General features: G+C 32.7%; 1 protein-coding gene across 6 annotated transcripts in view; it reads left to right on the top strand.

Moving 5' to 3' along the window:
- LOC6051347 (dynamin) overlaps nucleotides 1-23,332 on the top strand; it is a 515,697-nt gene that overhangs the window by 285,243 nt on the left and 207,122 nt on the right. For 5 of the 6 annotated variants that reach the window (XM_038263306.1, XM_038263308.1, XM_038263307.1 and 2 more), the window contains one exon: nucleotides 13,126-13,140. The exons of the other annotated variant lie outside the window; for it this stretch is intronic. In XM_038263306.1, the coding sequence (XP_038119234.1) occupies nucleotides 13,126-13,140 (15 nt within the window). The remainder of the gene's footprint in view (nucleotides 1-13,125; nucleotides 13,141-23,332) is intronic. 6 annotated transcript variants of the gene reach the window in all.

Genomic DNA, 23,332 nt, shown 5'->3' with positions numbered 1-23,332 from the left:
TTATGGAACGTTCGTTTGAAGTGCCAGTGCGGCACTGAGTGCCGCACTCGTCGGTGCCAGTTTTGGTTCAATCGAACGTCATTTGTCAGTGTGCGTGGAACTCGCATGAAACTGAAAAAATATCGAGTGCGGCACTAGAGTTTCAGTTCCAAGATGGCGGCGAAACTCGTGCGGAACTAGCGCGAGTTTCTTCAAATAAACACTTTGACAGCTCTGAGTGCGGCACTCAGAGTGGAACTAGCCATCAAACGAACGTACCATTAGTTAACGCATTCGGACGCACGCTGAAGTGCTGATGTCCAATCAAACAGAAGCTGGACATCAAGGTGTACGACCAGAACCTAAATTTACCACGGAAAAGTCGGACGTAATGCGGAAACAGCTGTGCGCCGGCGGAGACTTTGCCAAGGGTTCGTGCCACGGAAATTCGGGCGGTCCGTTGATGCTCCGCTATAGCTTAGAATCTTCTCCGCTCGCTCGGCCAGATCGTCGATACCAAAATGCCCGTCCGGTTTGATACCGTCAAGTACAAACTCATGACCGATAAGCAGCTGCGCGTTTCGTCGTGTGATGCAGGAGTGTTTCAAGGTTCTGTCTAAGGAAAGGATTCGCCGATGGTCTGCACGGACATCGCTAAGCGTTTGCCCGACTGGACAGTCCGGAAAGTAAGTTATGAGAGTCGCAAGCGAATGAACTAGTTTCACTTCCCGTTCAAGGGAAGGCACATCCGCTTCGAGGTGCAGGGCGAGATGACGTTGAAGCAAGCCGTCTGCTGTACACGTACAACATGTCCGAGGTGGTGAGGCGCGTCTCGAAGCAGAGCATCGATCCGCACGTTCGTTGCGCCGGTTCTTCAGATTTGCTGCACCGAGTCGCACGGGAACGACGTCGAGATCCCGTACGTGCGCTACCTTCCATAGAAAGAGAGATAGGTAGTGACCACACAGACACACACATACACTTACGCCTACACAGTGACGTATTTTTCAAGAATGCAAGGCCGGAAACCTGCGCAGATCCACGAAAATTTTCTCGACTCAACTATAATATGGCACCGATAAGAACCGCCAAATATCTGATCGAGCTGGCACAGTTTTGGCCATGGCTTAAATCGTCATGGCGGTTGGTTTTAACACAATAATAGCAGTCCATTGGAGGGTGAGGTGTGTTGATCTCCGCTTTAACCGATAGCGACAGAGTGAAGTAGGTACAATATAATAAAGGAGGCGGATGTGAGAAGATTGAAGCAGACGAAGAAGAATATTGACGGAAGTTGTAAGCTAAGTTACAAGATGTACAAGTAGACATGCGACGAGTGTGTTGCTTTCCAAAAATTACCTCGTATTATCCCCAGTTGTTTTGTTTTTTTTAAAAAGCTAATTTTCTTGATCTAAGTCTTTACATTAAAATAAAAATGTATGGTTGAAATGTGTATTTGTCTTTATTATTTTCAAAATCAGTCACAAGAAGGGAAGGAAGTTTTGGAATTCCTAAAAAAGTGTTAACGTGGTTAGTGGATAGCCCCTTCAAGTAGAATATTACCTTGAAAGAATCAATCGCTAAATGAATTTCGCTTTCACTAATTGTTGGATAAATGTGAGTACTCAAATTGTTTCGTTTCGAATTTGAAACAGTTAAACTTAACATTAAATTATTTCATGTTTTGCCAAACTAAAAAAAAATATTCGAGCAATGTTCGAAATGTTCAAATCCGAGTGGGAACATTGAAAGTTTTCTGGGTAGTGTAGTTTCTTTCAGAGTGTTGCAAATCTAATGTTATCAAACTAAAAAAATCTCCTAAGTCCATGTATAAATAAAAATATAATATTATTGTTTTGATTGGCAGTGCGTGGCCGAATGGTTACGCTGTCCGCTTTGTAAGCGGATGATTCTGGGTTCGATTCCCATCTGCTCCAACCTTCCATCGGATGAGGAAGTAAAATGTCGGTCCCGGCCTTGGTTGTTAGGCCGTTAAGTCATTCCAGGTGTAGGAGTCGTTTCCATGCCATAAAGTACAAACAACACACCAAACCAAGCCTACTCTGGTGGAATCGCTGGCGGCGGTTGGACTCGCAATCCAAAGGTCGTCAGTTCAAACACTGGGGGGGAAGGTTCCTTGGAGTAGAAAGAGGTTTGGGTGCTCTCCCCATTCAAGCCTTCGGACTCCTAGGTTCGAGCAGAAACTTGCAATAGAGACCACAAAAGACCCGGGGGTCGTAAATGTGGATGGTTTGATTTTTGATTTTGATTATTGTTTTGATATAAAATAAGATGTATATAACAAATTTCGATGCTCTCATATTTTTATTTTCTCAAATAACGACCTCCTGCTCGGGTCGAGTATAAAAAACATAACTAAAAAAACTGTTATCGTCTTATTCCTCATTCCCAATGGAATATCAAACCAATAACAGTTCCTGTTATTATACAATAAAGTGGAAATACATAACTTAAACTGTTATTATCATCTTATTTCACATTTCCAATGGAATACCAAACCAATAACAGTTCCTGTTATTATGAAATTAAATGGAAAAACATAACTTAAACTGTTATTCTTATCTTATTCCACATTTTCAATTAAATATCATCCCAATAACATTGTTTGTTAAAATAACAGAAACTGTTATTATTTTTTCTTCCGAAATTTATTTACAAGAATATTCAATAACAGTTTCTGTTATTTTAACAAAATCTGTTATTGAAATGACACGAATTTTGTTATTACCGTCTGCCCGGGATATTAGCCGTTTGGTTTTTCGCGTCGGCAGCCAAGTCTAAACACTACTTCAGTGAAATTCAAGTTCCAGAAGATGCGTTGGAACATCCTCTACCACCTCGTGCTAATATCTCGTTTTTGCCAAAAGTGGATATTAGCCGTTTTTTCAATGGTAGTCAGTATATCCCGGGCAGACGGTAATAACAAAATTAATAATATTTCAATAACAAATTCTGTTAAAATAACAAAAAGTGTTATTATTTTATCCTGAAGTTCAACTTCAAGAAGAAAAAATAATAACAGTTTCTGATAAAATAACAAAATTTGGTATTGAAGTAAAAAAAAAAAAAAAAAGTGATATTATAAAAATACAAAATACAAAAATACAAAATACAAAAATACAAAAATACAAAAATACAAAAATACAAAAATACAAAAATACAAAATACAAAATACAAAAATACAAAATACAAAATACAAAAATACAAAAATACAAAAATACAAAATACAAAATACAAAATACAAAAATACAAAATAAAAATACAAAAATACAAAATACAAAAATACAAAAATACAAAAATACAAAAATACAAAATACAAAATACAAAATACAAAAATACAAAATACAAAAATACAAAAATACAAAAATACAAAATACAAAAATACAAAATACAAAAATACAAAAATACAAAAATACAAAATACAAAAATACAAAATACAAAAATACAAAAATACAAAAATACAAAATACAAAAATACAAAATACAAAAATACAAAATACAAAAATACAAAATACAAAAATACAAAAATACAAAATACAAAAATACAAAATACAAAATACAAAAATACAAAATACAAAAATACAAAAATACAAAAATACAAAATACAAAAATACAAAAATACAAAAATACAAAAATACAAAAATACAAAATACAAAAATACAAAAATACAAAAATACAAAAATACAAAATACAAAAATACAAAAATACAAAAATACAAAATACAAAAATACAAAAATACAAAAATACAAAAATACAAAATACAAAATACAAAATACAAAATACAAAAATACAAAATACAAAATACAAAAATAAAAATAAAAATACAAAAATACAAAAATACAAAAATACAAAATACAAAAATAAAATACAAAAATACAAAAATACAAAAATACAAAAATACAAAAATACAAAAATACAAAATACAAAAATACAAAAATACAAAAATACAAAAATACAAAAATACAAAAATACAAAAATACAAAAATACAAAAATACAAAAATACAAAAATACAAAAATACAAAAATACAAAATACAAAAATACAAAATACAAAATACAAAAATACAAAAATACAAAAATACAAAATACAAAATACAAAAATACAAAAATACAAAATACAAAAATACAAAATACAAAATACAAAATACAAAATAAAATACAAAATACAAAAATACAAAAATACAAAATACAAAAATACAAAATACAAAAATACAAAAATACAAAAATACAAAATACAAAAATACAAAAATACAAAATACAAAAATACAAAAATACAAAAATACAAAAATACAAAAATACAAAAATACAAAATACAAAAATACAAAATACAAAAATACAAAATACAAAAATACAAAATACAAAAATACAAAAATACAAAAATACAAAAATACAAAAATACAAAAATACAAAAATACAAAAATACAAAAATACAAAAATACAAAAATACAAAAATACAAAAATACAAAAATACAAAAATACAAAAATACAAAAATACAAAAATACAAAAATACAAAAATACAAAAATACAAAAATACAAAAATACAAAAATACAAAAATACAAAAATACAAAAATTACAAAAGTTATTTTGGTTAAATTATAGTAAATTCATGTTAAATTTAAACTATGTTTTGCATTTAACAAAGTTTAAATATAACATCAAATTACTTTCACTTAAACAAAATAACTTTACTTTATGCAACTTAATTTAACTTAATTTAACTAAATTTAAATTTATTTTAACATACTTTAACATAATTTAACTTAACTTAACTTAATTTAACTTAATTTAACTTAATTTAACTTAATTTAACTTAATTTTACTTAATTTAACTTAATTTAACTTAATTTAACTTAATTTAACTTAATTTAACTTAATTTAACTTAATTTAACTTAATTTAACTTAATTTAACCTAATTTAACTTAATTTAACTTAATTTAACTTAATTTAACTTAATTTAACTTAATTTAACTTAATTTAACTTAATTTAACTTAATTTAACTTAATTTAACTTAATTTAACTTAATTTAACTTAATTTAACTTAATTTAACTTAATTTAACTTAATTTAACTTAATTTAACTTAATTTAACTTAATTTAACTTAATTTAACTTAATTTAACTTAATTTAACTTAATTTTACTTAATTTAACTTAATTTATTTTAATTTAACTTAATTTAACTTAATTTAACTAAATTTAACTTAATTTAACTTAATTTAACTTAATTTAACATAATTTAACTTAATTAAACTCAACTTAACTTAATTTAACTTGATTCAACTTTATTTAACTTAATTTAACTTTATTTAACTTTATTTAACTTTATTCAACTTTATTTAACTTTATTTGACTTTAATTAACTTAATTTAACTTAATTTTACTTAATTTAGCTTAATTTAACTAAATTTAACTTTATTCAACATAACTTAACTTAATTTAACTCAATTTTACTAAATTTAACTTAATTTAACTCAATTTAACTCAATTTAGCTTAATATAACTTAATGAAACTAAATTTAACTTAATTTAATTTTACTTAATCAAACTTATTTTAGCTTAATGAAAGTTAACTTAATTTAATTTAATTTAACTCAATTTAACTTAATTTAACTTAATTCAATTGAATTTAACTTAATTTAACTTAGTTTAACCTAATTTAACTTAATTAAACTTAATTAAAGTTAACTTAACTCAATTTAACTGAATTTTACCAAATAACTTTAAATTTAACTAAATTCTACCAAATTACATTAAATTCAACTGAATTCTACCAAATGTAATAACATTTGAATAAATGTACTTACATTTACCTATATTCTACTACATTTACCTAAATTCAACTACATTTTTCTAAATATAACCATTTTCAACTAAATTAAGCTCAATTTAACTGATTTAATTTAATTTTACTTAATTAAACTTGATTGAAATTAATTTGACATATATTAACTGAAATTAATATAATTTCAACTCAATTTTACTTAATTTAATTTAATTTTACTCAATTTTACATAAATTTATTTTATTTTACTTAATTTTACTGAATTTTACATAATTTTACTTAATTATTCTTAATTTTATTTAATTTTGCTTAATTTTACTTAATTTTGCTTAATTTTGCTTAATTTTATTTAATTTTACTTAATTTTACTTAATTTTGCTTATTTTTTTAATTTTACTAAATTTAACTTAACACTACTTAATTTAACCAAATTTGGGCAAATTCAACTAAATCACACAAAAAATAACTAATTTCAACTGAATTTATCTGAATTTAACTAAATTTTGCTTAATTTAACTATTTTTTTAATGCATCTTAATTCAACAAAATTTATTTAAACTGATCTAAATTTTACTTTTTTATTTACTAATTTAAACTAAATATAATCAATTTTATCGAAATTTTACTTATTTCAACTAAATTTTACTTATTTCAACTAAATTTAACTAATTTTAACTAAATTTTATCAATTTAACTGATTTTAACTGAATTCTACATTTTCATTTAAATTTTTCCAAATGTAACTTAATTTAACTAAACTTAAAATGATTAAACTTAATTTCACTTAATTTAACTTAATTGGACTTAATTTAACTTCATTTCTAACAATATTTATGGATGTGCTTAAAAGGCATTAGGTACCCTATTTGTTCGGAGCTGTGAAACATTGGCCAATCTATGTCTAGACATTCTGTGCCCGCCCCTCCAGGTGGACAGATGTCCATACAAAAAGTACACAGCAAAAATCCGATGGTAAAATCGCATGCAAAAGCATGCACATCACCTTCGTCAAAATAAACACTTAATATTACACACTGCATGTACAGTTTTTGTTAACACAAAAAAAAAGTTGCAACCGACGGGATTCAAACCTAGCACCTACAGTAAGGACTGGCGCCTTAGCCCACTCGGCCATCAGACCGATGAAATCTGTAGGGATAAACGCATATATGAGTTTGACATTTCGGTCAAGTAGGTTTCCCATACTGCTGGGCCACATATTTCGGGGTGTAAAATTACATAGAATTGCATAAAATAGTGCAATATTTATTTTACACCCAGGCCTTTTACACGCAGCTGGATTACTACATTTTTAGCTGTGTATACTGTGGACAATCGCCAGCCTCCCCTTTCCCCTGCCAAAGTGTTCACGTGGTTCAGGGATGCTCCCACTTTATGTCAAGTACATGTTTTTACCTACGCATCATCCAAACAATAACGAGAGGCTCAACTTCTAACCACTTTCCCTCAACACAAAAAACTTCTCACCTTATCAACTGAAACATTCCTTCAGGTGCCGATCCGCAGAAAATCTTCCTGGCTTTTAATTTATTCACTCACACAACACATTCTATCACCTTTTGCACTTGCACTTGCACTCAAACAGCACACATAACCATCAAAAAACTTCGCGAACTGAGCGGCTCAAACAGGATCGAACACGATACAAGACGATGCTTTGTTTTGGTCTCGAACTGATACCTGTCAAAAATCCATGCTGCCGGTTCCAGCTAATTTTTCGGCAAAATTACGCAAAATTGTGCTGAAACACCATTATTTTTGGTAAAATCTCTCCTGTCATTTTGATTTGGGCTGTCAGTTTTGGAAAGCAAATCAGCAATCAGGGTTAGCTATTTCACCAATCCCAGGTTGGTAAATTTAGCTGTAATTTTAGCTGATTCAACCAAAAAATCACTGTTTCACCAATTTGAAGCCAGCTAATTTGAATTGTTAAATTTTGGATAGAACTCTTTTCCGTGTAGATGTAAGAAAGTTGGAGTAAATAGAAGAGTTCGATCGAAGTTCTGGAGTTTTACCTTGGCCGAAAGCATTTCCCAAGCATACCGCGATTCAGGACCGCAAGCACTGAGGCTACATGTTACAAGGGGGGCATCTTTTATGTCAGTAAAAATGTGTATTTTTACCTCTGGATATGTGTAATTTTACCTCTTTCTGGTGTAATGTCACTTTTTCAGTCTAAATTGAGGTAAAATTACATCATAAAAGAGGTAATATTCAACCTTCAGAATATAAAACACCTTCCAAATTTATATTTTACAGTGCAGCCATTTTCTTGTTAATATTAATAGTTGCAATACACCCGAGAACACCCAAAAAAAATATTACAAAAAATAAAGTGGCCAGCCCTACTGCATTGTGTTTACCGCAGAGAGGATTCTGTGAACGGATTATATTTCATAGGACTACAGTGGGTTATTACCGCCTGCCCGGGAACCCCACCGCCTTTTGCGTGAACATTTTTTTCCTTAGTCTTATTAATTAGTTGAAGACAAATGGTTTAGAAGTGTAAAGATTGGTACTCAACATTTTTAAGCGTCATATACATTGTAAAATTGCTGCTGTAGACGATGATTGCAAACCGAGGTGATTTATAATGTGCTATGTTTTTCTTGTTTTAACCCTACACAGAAAAAAATATGTGAGTTTACGCGACACGGAAAAAATGAATCACATGTAAATTAAGTTGACGTAAATTTGAAATTCGACGTAAACGGTCGAACCACACGTAAAATCGTGTTTTTACGTAGGGGAGAGTGGGGAGACTTGATCCCCGGGGACACTTGATCCCAAGCCTGTATCTCGTCAGCATGTGGGTAAAACAATTAGCGTTGTTCTAGAAAGTTGTGCGAAATTAACTAAAACTCATTGTGGAAAACATAGAAAAAAAATTAAAAAATGTTTAGATTTAGTTACACACATTTTTTTAAAACGAGCTGCAAAAAACTTCCAAGAGATCTATTTCCTTTTTTTAATATGTATAGAAAACACTTAAAAATTATTCAAACCAATATTTTTTATATATGAATTGTTTGATAAACTTATCAACTCCAAAACCCTTACGCATTTGATGTTAAATTTATCGTCATACTATTTTTACAATCAATTGTTTAAAAAAGTGCGTTTAGGGAGACTTGATCCCTGCATTTTTACAGTCACTGGAATCAGCCTCAAGATTAATTAATTGGGCTGGGTTTTCATGCATAGTTTCCTTTAGTATTGTTGTACATAACTTACTGCAGTTTGAACCTTTTTTCAAAAGTTTTGTAAACAAAAATTTCCAGCTTTTGTAAACATGCTTAATTTTGGTCTAAACAATAATATTTTAAGTTTTTAAATATTTTACATACTAAACTTGTTATATTTTGAACACAAACGTACAGGTTTTATGTGGAATTGCTGTAACTTATAGAAAATTAATAGTTTAGATGATAAAGACACATTTTTCTTAAGATTTCTTCAAAATGTTAAAAGGGGGATCAAGTAACCCCTAACATTTTTAAAATGCCGGTTTAAAATATTTTTCTAAAACGCTTGGCATGATTCGAAGAGGAGCGGCCGTGGCTGACTGGTTACGGTGTTTGCTTTGTAACGAATGGTTCTGGGTTCGATTCCTATCTGCTCCCAACGAGAAAGTTAAGAACACATAAATTTGAAATGAAGAAGAGCAGTTCTCTCAGATTTCGGTCATTCGATTTTTTTTGTATTTTTTAATCCGACTGAAACTTTTTTGGTGCCTTCGGTATGCCCAAAAAAGCCATTTTGCATCATTAGTTTGTCCATATAATTTTCCATACAAATTTGGCAGCTGTCCATACAAAAATGATGTTTGAAAATTCAAAAATCTGTATCTTTTGAAGGAATTTTTTGATCGATTTGGTGTCTTCGGCAAAGTTGTAGGTATGGATACAGACTACACTGGAAAAAAATGATACACGGTAAAAAAAATTTGGTGATTTTTTTATTTAACTTTTTATCACTAAAACTTGATTTGCAAAAAAACACTATTTTTAATTTTTTTTATTTTTTGATATGTTTTAGAGGACATAAAATGCCAACTTTTCAGAAATTTCCAGGTTGTGCAAAAAATCTTTGAGCGAGTTATGAATTTTTTATCAATACTGATTTTTTCAAAAAATCGAAATATTGGTCGCAGAAATTTTTCAACTTCATTTTTCGATGTAAAATCAAATTTGCAATCGAAAAGTACTTTAGTAAAATTTTGATAAAGTGCACCGTTTTCAAGTTAAATCCATATTTAGGTGACTTTTTTGAAAATAGTCGCAGTTTTTCATTTTTTTAAATTAGTGCACATGTTTGCACACTTTTGGAAAAAATATTTTTGAAAAGCTGAGAAAATTCTCTATATTTTGCTTATTCGGACTTTGTTGATACGATCTTTAGTTGCTGAGATATTGCAATGCAAAGGTTTAAAAACAGGAAAATTGATGTTTTCTAAGTCTCACCTAAACAGCCCACCATTTTTCAATGTCGATATCTCAGCAACTAATGGTCCGATTTTCAATGTTAATATATGAAACATTTGTGAAATTTTTCGATCTTTTCGAAAAAAATATTTAAAAAATTTTTAAACCAAGACTAACATTTCAAAAGGGTCAAACATGCAATATTACGCCCTTTTAAAATGTTAGTCTTGGTTTAAAAATTTTGAAAATGTTTTTTTCGAAAAGATCGAAAAATTTCACAAATGTTTCATATATTAACATTGAAAATCGGACCATTAGTTGCTGAGATATCGACATTGAAAAATGGTGGGCTGTTTAGGTGAGACTTAGAAAACATCAATTTTCCTGTTTTTAAACCTTTGCATTGCAATATCTCAGCAACTAAAGATCGTATCAACAAAGTCCGAATAAGCAAAATATAGAGAATTTTCTCAGCTTTTCAAAAAAAAATTTTCCAAAAGTGTGCAAACATGTGCACTAATTTAAAAAAATGAAAAACTGCGACTATTTTCAAAAAAGTCACCTAAATATGGATTTAACTTGAAAACGGTGCACTTTATCAAAATTTTACTAAAGTACTTTTCGATTGCAAATTTGATTTTACATCGAAAAATGAAGTTGAAAATTTCTGCGACCAATATTTCGATTTTTGAAAAATCAGTATTGATAAAAATTCATAACTCGCTCAAAGATTTTTGCACAACCTGAAATTTCTGAAAAGTTGGCATTTTATGTCCTCTAAAACATATCAAAAATAAAAAAATTAAAAATAGTGTTTTTGCAAATCAAGTTTTAGTGATAAAGTTAAATAAAAAATCACCAAATTTTACCGTGTATCATTTTTTCCAGTGTAGTCTGTATCCATACCTACAACTTTGCCGAAGACACCAAATCGATCAAAAAATTCCTTCAAAAGATACAGATTTTTGAATTTTCAAACATCATTTTTGTATGGACAGCTGCCAAATTTGTATGGAAAATTATATGGACAAACTAATGATGCCAAATGGCTTCTTTGGGCATACCAAAGCCACCAAAAAAGTTTCAGTCGAATTAAAAAATACAAAAATTAAAATTGAAGAAAAAAGACCGATTTCGTAGAGAATTGCTCAGAATATGAACGAAAAATCAAAGTCGCTCGAGGCGGGGTTCGATCCTCCGTCCTTTGGATTGGTAAGCAAAAATGCTAACCACTAGGCCATGACGACTTGGTGAGCGTGGACTGGAATTAGGAATACTGTTACAGAGAGCGAGTTGTGGCGCTATAACCACGGCAAATAGAGTCCAGGGCATTCGTGGAAATACAATGTCCCATCCCAGAGGGTCCCGGAGTACCAAACCTTCTTAGCATGGTGCTCCCAACGAATACAACCAAAATCTCGGAGCGTATGGTGGTGTGTCCCCACGCTTCTTCCTCCCCTGTCGATTCAGAATTGTGTTGTTGTTCGAACACTCAGTGCTCAAACTCAACCCAATTACGAGTCATCTCTGCGATACGGCTTTACGCAGTAGGCCTGGCCGCTTTAACGCTTGTGATGTTTCAATGCATTCTAATGCAATGGCGCACTACAAATGTTAATAAATGACAAGAAGAGTGCTAGGCGTCATCTAACCTAAGGCACTCTCCAGGATCCCTTCGAAAGATTGGCTGCGCTAGGGTCTGATTAGATTAGATTAGATTAGAAAACGCTTGGCATGATTCGAAGAGTTCATCTGATGAAATACCCTTATTAGCCAAACATAGATGAATCAACTCCAAAGTTTATAGTTTTGTGAGAAATTGACAAAGTTCTGTGCGATACAAAAAAAAGGGATCAAGTCTCCCCACTCTCCCTATAATTTGTTGCTAATTTACATCAAATTGCATTTAAATTTAAATGTAACATTCTGAAATATTTTTTGTGTGTAGCACGATGTTAACTAATGCCCAAAAAAAATACGGGTTTGCAACGAAGTAAGTTGTTGTCTTCTTATTACAAAATTGTCAAATTTACGGACCCAATTCTGCAACAACGTGATTGGAAAAAGAGTCAAACCTTGTTATAAATTACTTTGTGGACAGTACTTTAGGGTATCGTATGAATAAAAAAATATGTCGATAGTACCCGTAGTTTTGAAAATACTAAAATGTCTGTAACAAAAATCTGGGTGCAAAAGCTCTGGTTGATGTGCACCGTTAATTATTTTGACCAAGGAACCCCCAGAAAAATTTTGATACTGTGGATTGGTTACTTTTGTTGAACTACAGGCTTCTTGGGAGGGTGCCGGTATTGACTATTAAATTGATCGAAAGGGGTTAAATAGCGATAGCGTACACAGGGTGGAGCAAGTTGGGACAGGCTTAACATCCTCAGAAATGTGTTCTAAATTATCCATAACCTAAGTAATCTTCAAAAAGCCTTCATTCAATGCCTCACCTTCCTCGATGAGCTGGGCACGCTAGTGTTAAACAGTGCACAACATTGTCATTGTAGAAGATCAGATTGATTTACATCAGGGGATTGAAACTCGTCTGAAAAACCTGTATCATTTTCTCCTTCAAAGCGGTGGCGCCGCGTGGTGGTAGCGTGGTATACATGCTTTCGCTTACGTTGACGCGTGTTTAGTATTGTACAATGTACATGACGCTTTAGGATCAAGGAATGGAGTCAAGAAATAAATAAATTAACAGCAGAAAAAATGTTAGGGCGATCTTCTGGGACCTTTTTCACCCATCACCGGCTTGTTTTTGCCCTCACTCCTTTCATAATACATCTTTTCTTGACGCGTTCCTTACGAAATGCGTACTTTACATTAGGCTGTTAAATACTCTGTATTTTAATTACCACTTTTTTTATCTTCTTTTTTTTTAATCTGTCAGACGGATGGAGCAGAGGTTTGTATTGGGGATTTTTCAACATTTAGGCGGACGATAAGTTCGTTTTATTGTGACGTTACTCCGCTAGCATATCGCCCAGGGGTCGGCTAGGGTTGCCGCTGAAAAGTTTCACACGCCATATATACGCCCTTCAGGCGCTTCTCGTTTGCATGGTTAAACCGCCCTGTAATTTTTTTCCGCTACAGATCCGTTCAGGTACTGCCGGTGGTCAGCCCCCAAATATTTAATCTACCTGCAGGTCGCTCTCGATTACACAGAAAACATATTCCTGTAAATGTACATTATTTATCATGTACCAAAGGTATCATGATAAATTATGTGTGTTTACATTAGATTCATTGGAAATTTACATTAGTTTTGTTGGAATAATTCTAATCAACTAATTCTGATTGGCCAATGGGAATGAGAAGCTCGACTTGGATTGCAGTAGGAAAAGGGTGTGGCCTATGTTCGATTTGAAACTATTGAAGCGGACAGCAAAAGGAAATTTTTATTTTTTAAAGATGTTTCACAGGTAGGGGTAGCTTTCGCGTCGACGGTCAAGTGGAATAACGCTGGTTTGGAATCTAACGGTCGCAGGTAGCCAACCCGGGGTAGGATGTTCGGTGTTACTGCTGCTACCCGCTGCCGACTGAGCCATCTTCGCATTTTATAAATGAGCGGCTAAAACATCAACTTGCTCAGGTCGAGGCTCAGGCAGTGGGCTAGCGAAGTATGAGATAATAAGATAACCAAATATAACTATTTTTAGTTCGGGTAGTTTTGAAGTCATCGTTTGGCAGAAATACATTTTAGCTGTCTATATAGGGCGCAAATGAAAGATGATAAGTTGTTCTTCCAAGAAAAAAATCAATCTGAAAATATTTTTAACGGATTCCTCGGACAATTTTACATAACATATCAAAAATTGGGCGAGGTTCATTAACAGGATTCAGAGATATGATTTTTTGAAAATAAAATCCGGGCTTTTCGACGCGCCGCGCGCAACAACGAGAAATTTTCGTAATTGAAATACGCAACTTTTGGTACCCTAACATCTATAGGTTATCGCTGAAATTTTCGAGTTATCGCAGTTTTAGTGAAAAAAGTTGTTTTTTTTTTGCCGATTTCGTCAATTTCTCGTTTTTGCGCGCGGCGCTTCGAAAAACCCGGATTTTATTTTCAAAAAATCATATCTCTGAATCCTCCCTGGGCTTTGTCATAATGAGTGTCATAGGTTTGATGCTTGTTTGGCAAAGAGTATGATTTGATTCGATGTGGAATTAAAATCGAAGTGTTCAGTATATTGCTGAAGCTTCCATTTTTACACATGGACACCACTTCATGCTGCGAGAACCCACTTTGGCGTAGTCTCAGGGCTTAATCGATGGCCGGTAAGCTGTCATCGAGACAAGGAGGTTCTCTGATAGTGGAAATATCACATTTGTACAATGAACCGCTACATATGTGATTTTTCCCTATCTTAATGTGGGTGTCAGGTTAGGATGCGGGTTTAAAAAAATAGTGTTTGTAGAATTTAGGATTTTAACTATAAATATCAACTTTTTATACTTTGCCTTTAGTTATTTAGGGACAAAATTAGTAACAGTGAATTTAGTAATTCTATCAGAATCGGTGATTTTCATTCAAGTAGCATAAAAACCATTCTGATTAGTCAAAATTTCCATAGAGTCTCGATCAATCAATAGTGAAATGATATCGGACTAAATTCGTTGATCTGTTGAACTAACGGTTGTCGGATTATGATTATATCGACCATTTTTGCGAATCGAGGATCTACTGGAATTCTGACGATCAAATGGTCGTCTCTTTTTCAATTTACGACTTGTAAAATATGAACTGTTATTCATTTTTTTTTGTTTTTTAAAAGAAGCCAGACAGGTTTTAAAAGAAACGTTTTTTTGGCTATTAATTAAAATGTCGGGGATTTGAGATAAGAGTAGCTTTCGGATAGGTTACTTTAAATCTTGTATTCAATTCAAGTTAGGTAGTTATCCGCAAATGAAAATTTGGACTTATATGAATAATTGAACATTTTGGACTTATGAATAACACACAACTGTGCATTTTTTCTAGAGTCAGATCCATACAGCGTCAGTGTTTATTTGGTCGAAGTGTACTAATTCATTGGCAGATCTGATTCTAGTTGTAATGCACGACAAGACTACTGACGGACGTGACAGGACGAGGGCCCAGTTTAGAGGTTTCGACATCAACGATGTGCGGCTGGATCACCCTCCCAAAAAAAAAAAAAAAAAAACATATCTCTGAATCCTGTTAATGAACCTCGCCCAATTTTTGATATGTTATGTAAAATTGTCCGAAGAATCCGTTAAACATAGTTTCAGATATAGGCTCTTTGGTCCAGACACCGTCAAAACGGCATTTGATGTTTTCATAAGATTTTTTCAAATGTTAGGCTAGATTTTTGAAACTCCACATTATTTTTTCTTGGAAGTCCAACTTCTCATCTTTCATTTGCGCCCTAGACAGCTAAAATCGGTTAAAATGGAGCGAAGTTATGATTTTTTTGAAAAAAGTGTTTTTTGTGAAAATCGTCGGAAATGGCCATTTTTCGGACCACCCTAACACGGCGAAGGCCACCGTAATGGGCAAACAAAAAAAATACGGGTCTAATTATTTTGGCCAAGGAACCCCCAGAAAAATTTTGAGCCAAATCGAACAATTTTATTTTTTTCTTTAACTTTCATATGGAACTGCTGTATATACAAGCTACGGAAATTGCTTTCCGCACAATTGATCGACGCCACCAACATCATCAGCACAGCCGACAAAAGTTACCCAAACTGCGAACAAACACAGATCCAACTGTAATTTTTCGTTATGTTTAAATTCTTGACCTGGTGCACAGTTTATACTAACAGGCTATCGTAACTAATAAAACAACAAATTACAAAAAAAAACAAAGCTAAACTTCGTTTACCTCGCTGCGATTAAAGCAAGTAGCTCGATTAATGCTCAGTAAGCAAAACCTCAGTACCTCCTGTGTGAGGCTCTAGGGGACCTTTCGATTACAAGAAAATCGGAACATTTTGGACAGTCTAACTAACCACATCGGCGTTATTAATTTCGTGAAATCTCCCCTTCGATCATGGACGTTTTATAACTGGCGCAGTCGAGTCTTCACCGGAAGGTGGCTGTGCCCAGTGATTCAAGTGGTCGTTTGCGAAAATCTCGGTAGTGAGACCGTAAGTGCAAGTTAATGCAAAAAACACGGCAGTTGTTCAGGAGCAGAAATTCGTCACCAACGGCTCTGGAGATCAGAAGTGAAACAGGCAAGGAAATCGCCTGGTGAAGCAGCCACCGACCGAAGAAGATGAACCAACGTTATCCGCTGGACACTTCGGCAAGAGGCGTGATACCATCGTGTGCACATCGCGAAAAACTGAGTTCAGGAGCGCAGCACGACGTGGACTTCAACACCTTCGACGAGGAGTACAAAGGAACAGCTTTACCCGGATTTTCAACAAGCAACAAAATTTGAAGTAAAAAAAAATCTAAATGCTAAATTCAAAAATACTTTTCCAAAATTGATATGTTAAGTGAGTGTGTGTGAGTGAAAACAAAATCAGCAATTCGAAAATCATTTAAATAATTCAGCATGATCAGATCAACTAATTTGACAAAAGGAAAAAACAAGATTCAAAATTTATTTTTTAGAAGGTGTGTGAGTGAAAAAAAACAAAGAAAACCATTGCAAAATTATGCAACAACAAAATTTCAGTTAATCGAGTGTGTTTGAAATTGTTATGAGGAAACATTACAATGAAATAATAGTTTGTTTGTAATAGCTAATTACAAGTCTCAATTTGTAATTCAGAGTTACACAAATGTAACAAACGAAGATGTAATTGAGGATTACGTAATCTTTGATAACAAATATTTGTAACACTGAATTACAAAACAGCAACAACTATAATGTTTCAAACATCACCAAAGAAGCTTGTGATATTTCAAACTCGCTAAGTGACCTGTTTGGTAGTACTTTCCGATGGAAAATTTTTGTGCAGTCGATACGGATCGGGACGATCCTTTTTTGGTGAGGGAGCAGTTACGGAAATTGCTTTCCGCACAATTGATCGACGCCATCAACATCATCAGCACAGCCGACAACAGTTACCCAAACTGCGAACAAAGCTAAACTTCGTTTACCTCGCCGCGATTAAAGCAAATAGCTCGATTAATGCTCAGTAAGCAAAACCTCTGTACCTCATGTGTGAGGCTCTGGGAGACTTTTCGATTACAATAAAATCAGAAAGTTTTGGACAGTCAAACTCAACACTTTGGAGTAATCAATTAAGAGAAAACCACCCTTTCATCATGGAACCTTTATAACTTACAAGCCTTACCCGACAACTTCGTTCTGCCTTTTTTTCGTTTGTTGACGTTTTTTGATTTTTTGCTTTTTCAGCCTCCTGTGATCAAAATATGATTTTACATAACTTTCTCCATACAATTTGCCGATGCTCCGGAATCGGTTCCAGAGTGGCCAAAGTGTCAATTAGTCAGCGTAGAAACCTTCCTTGGGCTTATACGAACCCAACGCAACAAAGAGCACCTCAATCCGACGTTCCGTGTTGAATTGATACGCGTTCGAACAAAACCGTCGAAATTTTTTATATACAGCCATTCCACGTCAAACAGGAAGTCTCCAAATCAAAAGTGCTCCGATTTGGCTCAAATTTGGAGTGGGGGTTCCTTGGCCCAAATAATTAGACCCGTATTTTTTTGTTTGGCGCTTAGGGTGGTCCTATCCGAAATAGGGTGGTCCAAAAAATGGCATTTTTCGTCGATTTTCGCAAAACCACAATTTTCAAAAATTCATATCTCCGGAACGGCTGAACCAATTTTAGAGCGCCACAATTCAAAAGAATGGTTATTAGTTGGGCTTTTAAGCAAAAATATGTTGAGGTCCAAAAAAACTAGCTGAATATTTGAAAAGGTTCTATGAAAATTTCATTTGCCGATTTCAAGGTCACGGGACCAAAGAGCCCATGTCTGAAAATATTTTCCCTGATTCCTTGTAATATTTTACATAACATATCAAAAATTTGCGGATATCCATTAACACGTTTCGGAGATATGATTTTTTTAACATAAAAACTGGGTTTTTCGACGCGCCGCGCGCAAAAACCGGAAAATGACGAAATCGGCAAAAAATCAACTTTTTTCACTAAAACTGCGATAACTTTAAAATTTCAGCGATGACCTATACATGTCTGGGTACCAAAATTTTCGTAATTGAAAGACGCAACTTTTGGTACCCAGACATGTATAGGTCTTCGCTGAAATTTTTATGTTATCGCAGTTTTAGTGAAAAAACTGGAGTTTTACCCGTTTTCGTCATTTTCCCTTTTTTGCGCGCGGCGCGTCGAAAAACCCACTTTGTAAAATATTACAAGGAATCAGGGAAAAATATTTTCAGACATGGGCTCTTTGGTCCCGTGACCTTGAAATCGGCAAATGAAATTTTCATAGGACCTTTTCAAATATTCAGCTAGTTTTTTTGGACCTCAACATATTTTTGGGTCTCGTGGCGCAGGGGTAGCGGCTTCGGCTGCCGATCCCGATGATGCTATGAGACGCGGGTTCGATTCCCGCCTTATCCACTGAGCTTCTATCGGATGGTGAAGTAAAACGTCGGTCCCGGTTTCTCCTGTCTCGTCAGAGGCGCTGGAGCAGAAATCCCACGTTAGAGGAAGGCCATGCCCGGGGGCGTAGTGCCAATAGTTTCGTTTTTCGTTTCATATTTTTGCTTAAAAGCCCAACTAATAACCATTCTTTTGAATTGTGGCGCTCTAAAATTGGTTCAGCCGTTCCGGAGATATGCATTTTTTAAAATTGTGGTTTTTGCAAAAATCGACGAAAAATGCCATTTTTTGGACCACCCTATTTCGGATTGGACCACCCTAATCGCCAAACAAAAAAATACGGGTCTAATTATTTGAGCCAAGGAACCCCCACTCCAAATTTGAGCCAAATCGGAGCACTTTTGATTTGGAGACTTCCTGTTTGACGTGGAATGGCTGTATAGATATACAGTATGTAAAAAAAGTATTTACACCCCTTGGGCACTATGCACATTTTGTGATGAAACATGTAAAAAATTTAAAGTTTGACAGGAACCTAGTACTACGTTTTGTTCAGAAACTCATGCCAAACATTTTGCTACAAAAAGCTCATGAAAAGATGATTTCTATAAAAAGTTATATAACAAATACTATTACGAAAATAAAAAAGGTGCAAAAAAAGTATGTACACCTTTCGAAAAATTAACATAAATAATGTTATTTGTTGACAAATCACCATAAATCCAGTCTCCCAACTCCAAATAGGCATCCTTGACTGATTAAAAAATAATTTGGATTGAATATAAAGTTTACTAACTACTTAGTATAAAAGTTTATATAACTCTGGAAATTCTATATAAAACTTATCTAAACTTAATTTTGCAAACTTTTAATTCAAATAAATGTCAATATATTACCATAGAATTGCTAAATAAACATTTTGGAGTGGGTATAACACCGTTTTGGGGTATTTGTATCGATAGAATAGATTTTCGTTGGAATTTCGTACCAACCCGGAATTACGTCGTCGGAAAATCCGCCGGCATCTGAACCGGTCCTCAATTCACAAGTCAACCTATGTGGCATCAGAAAGGGCATAAAATTTCCGATCTTTTGATACCCATACATCCAGGTTTTCTATAAAACCCACGTTTTTAAATACCTAAGCAAAAACGTTGTTATGGTTTCGTTTGAGCAACCTGCCAAAAATGTATGGAATTTCGTAATTTTTGTTCTCGTGGATCAAACTTACTTTTTGCCCAGTTATTTAAAAACGTAGGTTTTAAAGAAAACCTAGATGTATGGGTATCAAAAGATCGGAAATTTTATGCCCTTTCCGATTCCACATAGGTTGACTTGTCAATCGTGGCCCGGTTCGGATGCCAGCGGATTTTCCTACGACATAATTCCGGGTTGGTACGAAATTCCAACGAAAAATCTATTCTATCGATACAAATACCCCCAAAACGGTGTTATACCCACTCCAAAATGTTTATTTAGCAATTCTATGGTAATATATTGACATTTATTTGAATTAAAAGTTTGCAAAATTAAGTTTAGATAAGTTTTATATAGAATTTCCAGAGTTATATAAACTTTTATACTAAGTAGTTAGTAAACTTTATATTCAATCCAAATTATTTTTTAATCAGTCAAGGATGCCTATTTGGAGTTGGGAGACTGGATTTATGGTGATTTGTCAACAAATAACATTATTTATGTTAATTTTTCGAAAGGTGTACAAACTTTTTGCACCTTTTTATTTTCGTAATAGTATTTGTTATATAACTTTTATAGAAATCATGTTTTCATGAGCTTTTGTAGCAAAATGTTTGGCATGAGTTTCTGAACAAAACGTAGTACTAGGTTCCTGTCAAACTTTAAATTTTTTACATGTTTCATCACAAAATGTGCATAGTGCCCAAGGGGTGTAAATACTTTTTTTACATACTGTATATGATTTACAATAAGAATTTACAGGAAGCAGAACACGAGTAGAAAATCATCAGATTTGAGTTTCCATGCTGAATTTTCCATTCGATTTATGATTTAAATTTGATTTATATTTACATTGGAGCCATTTCCATGACTTTTTGATCTTTACGTCATATTTCATCTTTACATTGAGTGAGTTTACATTAGAAACAGCAATTACGTGCTGTGTAAATTTACATATTTTTTCTTTTAGAGCGTCCAATTTCCTGGGGTTACAAAATCCCAGGAAACTGGAAATTTTCAACAATTTTTGCCGGGAAATCCCAAATTCTTGAAATTAATGAAATTCTTTAAATTCTTAATATTCTTGAAATTCTTGAAATGCATGAAATTCTTGAAATGCATGAAATTCTTGAAATGCATGAAATTCTTGAAATGCATGAAATTCTTGAAATTCTTGAAATTCTTGAAATTCTTGAAATTCTTGAAATTCTTGAAATTCTTAAAATTCTTGAAATTCTTGAAATTCTTGAAATTCTTGAAATTCTTGAAATTCTTGAAATTCTTGAAATTCTTGAAATTCTTGAAATTCTTGAAACTCTTGAAATTCTTGAAATTCTTGAAATTCTTAAAATTCTTAAAATTCTTGAAATTCTTGAAATTCTTGAAATTCTTGAAATTCTTGAAATTCTTGAAATTCTTGAAATTCTTGAAATTCTTGAAATTCTTGAAATTCTTGAAATTCTTAAAATTCTTGAAATTCTTGAAATTCTTGAAATTCTTGAAATTCTTGAAATTCTTGAAATTCTTGAAATTCTTGAAATTCTTGAAATTCTTGAAATTCTTGAAATTCTTGAAATTCTTGAAATTCTTGAAATTCTTGAAATTCTTGAAATTCTTGAAATTCTTGAAATTCTTAAAATTCTTAAAATTCTTGAAATTCTTGAAATTCTTGAAATTCTTGAAATTCTTGAAATTCTTAAAATTCTTGAAATTCTTGAAATTCTTGTGTTGGGGCCAAATCCCCAACTGGATTCTGCAGGTGGACTGTATTTTCGGTTCAGTGATAAAAACCAGGGCTGCGGAGTCGGGTCGTATTTCAAGTGACTCCGACTCCGACTCCGGCTTTCTGGGATTAGCCGACTCCGACTCCGGCTTTCAGATCCAACCGACTCCGACTCCGACTCCAACTCCGGCCCACCAGCCGACTCCGACTCCGACTCCAGCTTTTAAAAAATTGTTGGCTCCGACTCCGACTCCACATATTTTTAAATATTTCAAAAGTTAGTTTACTATTATTTCGAAAACATTGATAAATAGGATTTATTAAAAACTCTTTAAGTGAAAAAACCGGAAAAGTTTCTAGACGTTATTGAAACAGGAATAAAAAAACGCCAGTTTTGAAGACTTTTTCAGAAAAACAGTTTGGTAAGTAAATTTGGATCTATTTACTTAATCTTAAATTTTCATTAAATTGATTAAAAGCTAAAATATTAAATTGTTATTTTTTAATGATCATTAAAAGAAAGCTGGCCTTAATGATTGATTTAACATATAAATTCAATTTGCTCACTTTTATATTGACATTTGAGCAGTTCTCTACGGAATCGGTCTTTTTTCTTTAATTTTAATTTTTGTATTTTTTAATCCGGCTGAAACTTTTTTGGTGCCTTTGGTATGCCCAAAGAAGCCATTTTGTATCATTAGTTTGTCCATAGAATTTTCCATACAAATTTGGCAGCTGTCCATACAAAAATGATATGTGAAAATACAAAAATCTGTATCTTTTGAAGGAATTTTTTGATCGATTTGGTGTCTTCGGCAAAGTTGTAGGTATGGATATGGACTACACTGAAAAAAAATGATACACGGTAAAAAAAATTTGGTGATTTTTAATTTCACTTTTGTCACTAAAACTTGATTTGCAAAAAACACTATTTTTATTTTTTTATTTTTGATATGTTTTAGAGGACATAAAATGCCAACTTTTCAGAAATTTCCAGAATGGGCAAAAATCTTTGACCGAGTTATGATTTTTTGAATCAATACAATTTTTTTCAAAAAATCGAAATATTAGTCGCAAAAATTTTTCAACTTTATTTTTCGATGTAAAATCGAATTTGCAATCAAAAAGTACTTTAGTGATTTTTTGATAAAGTGCACCGTTTTCAAGTTATAACCAATTTTAGGTAACTTTTTTAAAAATCTGGAGTTTTTTTTGAAAAGGTCCTATAAACAAAATTTCAAATTTTTGCTTTTTGGGTGTTTTTAGAACCGCCTTGAGTCAGGGGTATTCAAAAACACCCGAAAAGCAAAAAAATAAAATTTTGTTTATAGGACCTTTTCAAAAAAAACTCCAGAAATAGTCGCAGTTTTTCATTTTTTTAAATTAGTGCCCATGTTTGCCCATCTTTGAAAAAAATATTTTTGAAAAGCTGAGAAAATTCTCTATATTTTGCTTTATTGAACTTTGTCGATACGACCCATAGTTGCTGAGATATTGCCATGCAATGGTTAAAAAACAGGAAAATTGATGTTTTCTAAGTCTCACCCAAATAACCCACCATTTTCTAATGTCGATATCTCAGCAACTATAGGTCCGATTTACAATGATAAAACATGAAACATTCGTGAAATTTTCCGATCTTTTCGAAAAAAATATA

This window comes from Culex quinquefasciatus, chromosome 3, assembly GCF_015732765.1.
Source record: "Culex quinquefasciatus strain JHB chromosome 3, VPISU_Cqui_1.0_pri_paternal, whole genome shotgun sequence".
Lineage (NCBI taxonomy): Eukaryota > Metazoa > Arthropoda > Insecta > Diptera > Culicidae > Culex > Culex quinquefasciatus.
Note: the sequence above shows the minus strand (reverse complement) of the source record. Positions and strands in the feature narration are given on the sequence as shown.